The sequence below is a fragment of the Leucoraja erinacea genome, unplaced genomic scaffold (genome assembly GCF_028641065.1).
Source record: "Leucoraja erinacea ecotype New England unplaced genomic scaffold, Leri_hhj_1 Leri_923S, whole genome shotgun sequence".
Lineage (NCBI taxonomy): Eukaryota > Metazoa > Chordata > Chondrichthyes > Rajiformes > Rajidae > Leucoraja > Leucoraja erinaceus.
Genome location: NW_026576865.1, coordinates 55,001 through 64,004, shown reverse-complemented (window position 1 = coordinate 64,004; position 9,004 = coordinate 55,001). Strand labels below are relative to the sequence as shown.

Sequence of the window (9,004 nt, the reverse complement as noted above, 5' to 3'; positions counted from 1 at the left end):
TGGGCGAGAGTTCCACATATTTCACCACTCTTCTGTGTGTGAAAAAAAATTCTCATCTCGGTCCTAAAAGATTTCCCCCTTATCCTTAAACTGTGTGGCCCCTTGTCCTGGACTTCCCCAACATCGGGAACAATCTTCCTGCATCTAGCCTGTCCAACCCCTTAAGAATTTTGTAAGTTTCTATAAGATCCCCCCCCCAATCTTCTAAATTCTAGCGAGTATAAGCCGAGTCTATCCAGTCTTTCTTCATATGAAAGTCCTGCCATCCCAGGAAACAGTCTGGTGAACCATCTCTTTAGAAGCTGAAGGGGGAAAGATTTAATAGGAATCCGAAGGGTAACTTCTTCATACAGCTGGGTGTATGGAACGAGCTGCCAGAGGAGGTAGTTGAGGCTGGGACTATCGGGAACAATCTTCCTGCATCCAGCCTGTCCAACCCCTTAAGAATTTTGTAAGTTTCTATAAGATCCCCCCCCTCAATCTTCTAAATTCCAGCGAGTACAAGCTGAGTCTATCCAGTCTTTCTTCATATGAAGTCCTGCCATTCCCAGGAATCAGTCTGGTGAACCTTCTCTGTACTCCCTCTGTGGCACAAATGTCCCTCGGCCTGCCCCCACTGTGGCAGGTCCACTTCAGACCAAAACTTGCCCCAACTACACCAGTCCCACCTGCCTGCGCTTTGGCCCAAATCCAAATCCCTCCAAACCTGTGTAAGAAAGAACTGCAGGTGCTCGTTTAAATGGAAGATAGACACAAAATGCCGGAGTAACTCAGCGGGACAGGCAGCATCTCTGGAGAGAAGGCGCTGCAGACTGGCATCCACAGCTCATTCCTACCTCAACTAACCCCCCCCCCCTCTCTGTCACAGGCCTTCCGACAACTGTCCCACCGATTCCACGGGAAAGGCTCGGGAAAGATGAAGACGGAGAAGCGGATGAAGAAGCTGGAGGAGGAGCACGTGAGTATCTGTCCGTGTGCATGGGCCCAGGAGCAGAACCAGGCCATTTGGCCCATCGAGCCGGAAGCAATGCTAGTAATAGACAATAGGTGCAGGAGTAGAGGCCATTTGACCCTTCGAGCCTGCACCACCATTCAATATGATCACGGCCGATCATCCACAATCAGTACCCCGTTCCTGCCTTCTCCCCCATAGCCCTTGGTTCCGTCAGCCCTAAGAGCTAAATCTAACTCTCTCTTGAAAACATCCAGTGAATTGGCCTCCACTGCCCTCTGTGTGGCAGAGAATCCCACAGATTCACACAACTCTCTGGGTGGAAATGTTTTTCCTCATCTACACCTTATTCTTAAAATGTGACCCCTGGCTCTGCATTTTTCCTGCACCTAGCCTGTCCAATCCCTTAAGATATCCTCTCAACCTTCTAAATTCCAGTAAATTCAAGCCCAGTCGATCCATTCTTTCATCATATATGTCAGTCCCGCCGTCCCAGGAATTAACCTTGCGAATCTGCGCTGCACTCCCTCAGTGGCAACAAACGGACGCAGAATTGGGCCATTCGGCCCATCGAGCCTATCCCACCATTCAATCATGGCTGATCTATCTTTCCCTCTCAACCCCATTCTCCTGCCTTCTCCCCACAACCCCTGACACCCGCACTAATCAAGAATCTGTCGATCTCTGTCTTAAATCTATCCACTGGCTTGTGGCCTCCATCAAAGAATTCCACAGATTCACCATCCTCTGACTAAAGAAATTCCTCCTCATCTCCTTCCTAAAGGAACGTCCTTTAATTCTGAGGCTGTGACCTCTGGTCCTAGACTCTCCCACTAGTGGAAACATCCTCTCCACATCCACTCTATACAGCCCTTTCACTGTTCGGCAAGTTTCAATGAGGTCCCCCCTCCCCGTCCTTCTAAACTCCAACGAGTACAGTGACCTCATCTGGATAGAGTGTATGCAGAGCGGATGTTTCCCACTAGTGGGAGAGTCTAGGACCAGAGGGCATAGCCTCGGAATTAAAGGACGTACCTTTCGAAAGTAGATGAGCAAGGATTCATTGCCAATGGGGCAACACGGTCCAAGTGTCCCTGGATTGGATTCACTGCCTCTCCTCCTCATCCGAGCCTCGAGGAGAAGGGTTGGTCGTTCCTGCTGCCCCTTGTGAGGGATGGAAGGGGGGGGAGTATTGGATAGAGCTCCAAGCAACTGCCCCCTCTAACCAGCATTTGTGCTCTCTCCCCCTCCCCTCCCCTTCCCTCTCTCCCCCCCTTCCCCTCTCCTCCCCCCCCTTCTCTTTCCCCCCCCCTCCCCTCCCCCCCCCCGACCCCCTCCCCCCCCCTCCCCCTCCCCCCCCCCCCTCTCCCTCCCTCCCCCCTCTCTCCCCCCTTCCCTCTCTCCCCCCTTCCCTCTCCCCCTCCTTCCTCTCTCTCCCGCCTCCTCTCTCTCTCCCTCTCTCTTCTCTCCCCCCTTCCCTCTCTCCCCCCTTCCCTCTCTCCCCCCTTCCCTCTCTCCCCCCTTCCCTCTCTCCCCCCTTCCCTCTCTCCCTCCCCCCTTCCCTCTCTCCCCCTCTCTCTCGCTATCTCTCTCCCCCTCTATCTCTCCCCCCTTCCCTCTCTCCCCCCCTTCCCTCTCTCCCCCCCTTCCCTCTCTCCCCCCCTTCCCTCTCTCCCCCCCTTCCCTCTCTCCCCCCCTTCCCTCTCCCCCCCCCCCCCCTTCCCTCTCCCCCCCCTTCCCTCTCCCCCCCCTTCCCTCTCCCCCCTCCCCTCCCTCCCTTCCCCTCTCCCCCCTTCCCCCCCTCCCCCCTTCCTCCTCCCCCCCCCCTCTCTCCCCTCTCTCCCCCCCCTCCTCCCTCTCCCCTCCCCCCTTCCCTCTCTCCCCCCTTCCCTCCTCCCCCCCTTCCCTCTCTCCCTCCCTTCCCTCTCTCCCCCCCCTCCCTCTCTTTCCCCTCCCCCCTTCCCTCTCTTTCTCCCCCCTTCCCTCTCTCCCCCCCCCCCCCTCTCCCCCCTCTCTCCCCCCCTTCCCTCTCTCCCCCCCCTTCTCTCTCTCCCCCCCCTTCCCTTCTCTCTCTCCCCCCTTCCCTCTCTCCCTCTCTCTCGCTCTCTCTCTCTCTCTCTCCCTCCCTCTCGCTCTCCCTCCCTTTCCCTCTCCCTCCCTCTCCCTTCTCTCCCCCTCTCCCCCCCTTCCCTTCCCTCTCCCCCCTTCCCTCTCCCTCTCCCCCCTTCCCTCTCCCCCCCCTTCCCTCTCTCCCCCCCCCCCTTTCCCTCTCTCCCCCCTTCCCTCTCTCCCTCTCCCTCCCTCTTCTCCCTTCCCTCTCCTCCCCCCCTCCCTCTCTCCCCCTTCCCCCTCTCTCCCCTTCCCTCTCCCCCCTTCCCTTCCCTCTCTCCCCCCTTCCCTCTCCCCCCCCCTTCCCTCTCCCCCCCCTCTCCCCCCCGCTCTCCCCTCTCTCCCCCCTCTCCCTCCCCCCCCTTCCCTCCGTCCCTCCCCTCCCCCTCTCCTCCCCCCCCTTCCCTCTCTCCCCCCTTCCCTCTCTCCCCCCCCTTCCCTCTCTCTCCCCCCCTTCCCTCTCTCTCCCCCTTCCCTCTCTCTCTCCCCCTTCCCTCTCTCTCCCCCCCCCTTCTCCCTCTCTCCCCCTTCCCTCTCTCCCCCCTACAACCTATCCCCCTCTTGTCCTCTCCCCCCCCCATTCCCTCCCTCTCCCCCCCCCCCTCCCTCTCTCCCCCCTTCCCCTCTCTTCCCCCCCTTCCCTCTCTCCCCCCCCCTTCCCCTCTCTCCCCCCCTTCCCTCTCTCTCTCCCCCCCCTCCCTCTGTCCCCCCCTTCTCCTCTCTCTCTCCCCCTTCCCTCTGTCCCCCCCTTCCCTCTCTCCCCCCCCTTTCCCTCTCCCCCCCCTGTGTGGGCGTGCTGCAGCTGCTGAGGAAGATGAGTTCGAGTGATACCCCGTTGGGGACGGTGGCTTTGCTGCAGGAGAAGCAGAAGGCCCAGAAAACGCCGTACATCGTGCTGAGCGGCAGTGGGAAGAGCATGAACGTGTACGTGAGACCCCGCGGGGCTGGGAGGACTTGGACTAAGGGACTGGGAGGACCAGAGGGGGGCTGGGAGGACTAGAGGGGGGCTGGGAGGACCGGAGGGGGGTTGGGAGAACCAGAGGGGGGCTGGGAGGACTAGAGGGGGGTTGGGAGGACTGGAGGGGGGCTGGGAGGACTGGAGGGGGGCTGGGAGGACCGGAGGGAGACTGGGAGGACCAGAGGGGGGCTGGGAGGACCGGAGGGGGGCTGGGAGGACCGGAGGGGGGTTGGGAGGACTAGAGGGGGGTTGGGAGGACTGGAGGGAGACTGGGAGGACCAGAGGGGGGTTTGGAGGACTAGAGGGGGACTGGGAGGACCGGAGGGGGTTGGGAGGACTGGAGGGGGGTTGGGAGGACTGGAGGGGGGTTGGGAGGACTAGAGGGGGGTTGAGAGGACCGGAGGGGGACTGGGAGGACCGGAGGGGGGTTGGGAGGACCGGAGGGGGGTTGGGAGGACCAGAGGGGGACTGGGAGGACCGGGAGTCAGGATCTCGACGTGAAACGTCACCTATTTCCTTCGCTCCATAGATGCTGCCTCACCCGCTGAGTTTCTCCAGCATTTTTTAACTACCTGCAATAATAATAATAATAATAGTCTTTCAGAAGGAACTGTGCAGATGCAGGAAAATTGAAGGTAGATAAAAAATGCTGGAGAAACTCAGCGGGTGCAGCAGCATCTATGGAGCGAAGGAAATGGGCAACGTTTCGGGTCGAGACCCTTCTTCAGACTGATAATAATAGTCTGTGGTTTCTTAAATGTGGTTTATTGCGATAGTCCCAGCCTCAACTACCTCCTCCGGCAGCTGGTTGTGGGGGGGGGGGGGTCATTTTGTATGTTGGACGAGGCTGGTCTCTGAGTTCTGGGGACTGTGGGCAGAGTTTGGGCACGGATCGTATCTCATCTCATTCGATGTTTTGTTTTATTGTTTTTCCTTTTACAGAAACACGATCACCAAGTGAATCTCGAGCAGGGGCTGGGCTGGAGTGTGGCGATCGTCTGTAAAATGCCGCGTGTGGGGTGGGGGGGTTTGAGATTGTCTCTGTGTGCGACTTGGTTTAGTTTTTCTTTGCCTCTGTCTTTACTGTGTACATTTAATAAAAGCTTACTTTTTTCCTTGCGACTGACTTTGTCCAGAGATTAAGAAGTATGGGGTTGGACATTTAGAACGACCAGGGAACACTTTTTCACACAGAGTGGTGAGTCTGTGGCATTCTCCCCCTCCCCCACCCAATTTCACCACCTCCCACTCGTGTATGTGAGTGTGTTTGTGTGAGTATGTGTGTGTGTGAGTAAGTGTGTGTGTATGTGTGTGTGTGTGAGTATGTGGACATTATTGCCATAGAGGGAGTGCAGAGACGGTTCACCAGACTGATTCCTGGGATGTAAGGACTGTCTTATGAAGAAAGACTGGATAGACTTGGTTTATACTCTCTAGAATTTAGGAGATTGAGAGGGGATCTTATAGAAACTTACAAAATTCTTAAGGGGTTGGACAGGCTAGATGCAGGAAGATTGTTCCCGATGTTAGGGAAGTCCAGGACAAGGGGTCACAGCTTAAGGATAAGGGGGAAATCCTTTAAAACCGAGATGATTTTTTCACACAGAGAGTGGTGAATCTCTGGAACTCTGCCACAGAGGGTAGTTGAGGCCAGTTCATTGGCTATATTTAAGAGGGAGTTAGATGTGGCTAAGGGGATCAGGGGGTATGGAGAGAAGGCAGGTACGGGATACTGAGTTGGATGATCAGCCATGATCATATTGAATGGCGGTGCAGGCTCGAAGGGCCGAATGGCCTACTCCTGCACCTAATTTCTATGTGTGTGTGTGTGAGTATGTGTGTCAGTATGTGTGTGTGAGTATGTGTATGTGTGAGTGTGTGTGTGTGTGTGGAGGGTGCAGCGAGAATGGATTAAACAAACACTCGGCCACATTTGTAACATTTTAATTTATTTTTTAAAAAGCTTGTCCTTTGCCTCTCTCTGGCCCTCGCGAGGGGCAGCGGTCAGATCATCTGTCGGTCAGCGGTGATGGAGAGGGAGTTAAAATAACAGGCTCCAATTAAGTCAACGAACTGCCCAGCCGGCCGGGGAGAGGAGAGGCTGTGTTCTCTCCTCGTTCAACCTCGGAAGCGGAGTGAAATCCGGCCTCGAATCCGTCATCTGCCACCCCCCCAACCACACACCCCAAACAAGTTCCCATCAGCCAGGGTTCAAAGAGGGGGCGATATATACAGCGTAAACCTATGGCAGGTGGGACAAAGGACACGGAAGGGCAACTCAGCAGGCCAGGTGAGAGTCCTCATCGGGTTTTAGAGGCACGGTGCGGGGATACGAGGCCCTTCGGCCCCTCACGGGGGGCTAGCACGTTCACACTGTCCCCCGCTTACTTGGGGGGGGGTTCAAGTTGCTGCCGAGACAATTCACCCACAACAATCGCACGTCTTTGGGGCGTGAGACGGGATGCAAAGATCTCGGCCAAAGCCCGCACTGATCGTGGTGGGGAGTGAGTGGTGAAATTGGGTGGGGGAGGGGGGGAATGGGAGGAGGTGGGTGGGAGGAAACCGGAGCGCCCGGAGAAAACCCACGTGCGCAAACTCCGTACAGACAAGCGCCCGTGGTCGGGATCGAACGGGGAGACGGCAAACCCCCCCCCAATGGTACAAACCACTCGCTTGCCAGCGCAACGCTGGAGACTTTGCCCCCCCACCACCCCTGGAGGCAGCTCAACCCCTCTCCGTCTCCCCTTCCCTCACTCCCTTCCCTTCCCCTTCCCCCTCCTCGCTCTCCTCGCTCTCCTCGCTCTCACAGTACTCGTAGTTCCTCCGGTTGGTGTTGACGAACAGATCCCCGTCGTCCTCCGAGTCGTCCTCGCCCTCTCCATCCGCCTCCCGCTCCTGCGCCGAGCGCTGGTCCCTTGCCTCCTTCTTGGCGTCGCTGTGGAGAGCGGCAGAGATAAGCACCCGTGCATTTCCTGCGCTGGCCTCCCCTCCCCATCTCTACCCCCCCCGTGCCTGTCTCCTCCCTCTCAACCCCGTCACTCCCTCTCTACCCCCCTCCCTCTCTACCTCCCTCATTCCCTCTCCTTCCTCTTCTCTCTCCCCCCCTCCCTCTCCATCCCTCTCCCTCTCTCCCCCCCTCACTCCCTCTCTTCCCCCCTCTAAACCATCCCCCTGCCCCATGAGAGGGGCCCCAGACGGGGGGTGGGGGGGGGGAGGGGGGCGAGCGGGACTGGGGGGTCTTGATCGGCAGGGATGGGTTGGGTTAATAGAAAATAGACAAGGTGCAGGAGAAGGCCTTCGAGCCAGCACCGCCATTCAATGTGATCGTGGCTGATCATCCCCAATCAGTTCCCCGTTCCTGCCTTCTCCCCATATCCCCTGACTCCGCTATCTTTAAGAGCCCTATCTAGCTCTCTCTTGAAAGTATCCAGAGAACCGGCCTCCACCGCCCTCTGAGGCAGAGAATTCAACAGACTCACAACTCTGTGAGAAAAAATGTTTCCTTGTCTCTGTTCTAAATGGCTTACCCCTTATTCTTAAACTGTGTGTGTGGCCCCTGGTTCTGGACTCTTGATGTACACTCTGGCGTTTAGAAGGATGAGAGGGAATCTCATTTTAACATATAAGATTGTTAAGGGTCTGGACACGCTAGAGGCAGGAAACATGTTCCCCAGGAACATGTTTCCTGCCTCTAGCGTGTCCAAACCCTTAACAATCTTATACGTTTCAATGAGATGCCCTCTCATCCTTCTAAACGCCACAGTGTACAAGCCCAGCCGCTCCATTCTCTCAGCATATGACAGTCCCCGCCATCCCGGGAATTAACCTTGTAAACCTACGCTGGGCTCCCTCAATAGCAAGAATGTCCTTCCTCAAATTCGGGGACCAAAACTGCACGCAATACTCCAGGTGTGGTCTCACTAGGGCCCTGTTTCTGTGTTGCGTGTCTGTGTGAAGTGGGGAGGGTTGGGGGGGGAAGGGGGAGAGCAGGCAGACGGGGCCCCAACACTCACCTGTCTAGACTCCCGGGTTCTGAGAAGCCAGCCGGCCTGGAGAGAGACGAAAGAAAGCGAGATCAGAGACGGGAACAGATTTCCCCCGTCCACCGCTTTCCGTGTGGAAAGATAACACTGACCCACACACCCCCCACCTCCCCCCCACACACACACACACCCCTCCGCCCTTTCCACCCTGGGGAGAGAGCTTCACGAGGATGTTGCCAGGACTAGAGGGCACGGGCTACAGGGAGAGGTCGTGGGGCCGGCTGAATCTCTGTGCCGCAAGTTGAACAAGTTAGGGCTTTATTCTTTATTCTTTGGAGCGCAGAAGGTTAAGGGGGGACCTGATTAGAGGTCTTTAAAATGATGAGAGGGATAGACAGAGTTGATGTGGACAAGCTTTTCCCTTTGAGAATAGGGAAGATTCAAACAAGAGGACATGACTTCAGAATTAAGGGACAGAAGTTTAGGGGTAATATGAGGGGGAACTTCTTTACTCAGAGAGTGGTAGCGGTGTGGAATGAGCTTCCAGTGGAAGTGGTGGAGGCAGGTTCGTTGGTATCATTTAAAAATAAATTGGATAGGCATATGGATGAGAAGGGAATGGAGGGTTATGGTATGAGTGCAGGCAGGTGGGACTAAGGGAAAAAAAGTTGTTCGGCACGGACTTGTAGGGCCGAGATGGCCTGTTTCCGTGCTGTAATTGTTATATGGTTATATGGTTAGAAGGAACTGCAGGTGCTGGTTTAAACCGAAATGCTGGAGTAACTCAGCGGGACAGGCAGTGTCTCTGGAGAGAAGGAATAGGTGACGTTTCGGGTCGAGACCCTTCTTCAGACTGAAACAGTTGGACAGGTACATGGATAGGACGGGTTTGGAGGGATATGGAGGACCAAACGCGGGCAGGTGGGATAGGTTTAGCCGGTGTGGGCAAGGTGGGCCGAAGGGCCTGTTTCCACGCTGTACTGAAACGTAGTCAGCAAGGAC

The 9,004-nt window shown here is 56.5% G+C and overlaps 2 protein-coding genes across 4 annotated transcripts in view; one reads left to right on the top strand and one right to left on the bottom strand.

Annotated features, from left to right (window-relative positions):
- Positions 1–825: 825 nt before the first annotated feature.
- Positions 826–5,138, top strand: LOC129695045 (U4/U6.U5 tri-snRNP-associated protein 1-like; the record flags this gene model as incomplete). Its single annotated transcript, XM_055631806.1, has 3 exons — positions 826–958; positions 3,864–3,985; positions 4,962–5,138. Coding segments are annotated over 3 exons (274 nt in total), but the record flags the coding sequence as incomplete, so codon positions are not given.
- An 809-nt stretch (positions 5,139–5,947) lies between these two features.
- The window catches only part of eif1ad (eukaryotic translation initiation factor 1A domain containing), a 12,044-nt gene continuing 8,987 nt past the window's right edge, over positions 5,948–9,004 (bottom strand). For all 3 annotated transcript variants that reach the window (XM_055631804.1, XM_055631801.1, XM_055631802.1), the window contains 2 exons: positions 8,033–8,068; positions 5,948–6,954 (listed from right to left, as the gene is read on the bottom strand). In XM_055631804.1, coding sequence (XP_055487779.1) covers positions 6,744–6,954; positions 8,033–8,068 — 247 coding nt within the window. In that variant the 3' untranslated portion in view covers positions 5,948–6,743. The remainder of the gene's footprint in view (positions 6,955–8,032; positions 8,069–9,004) is intronic.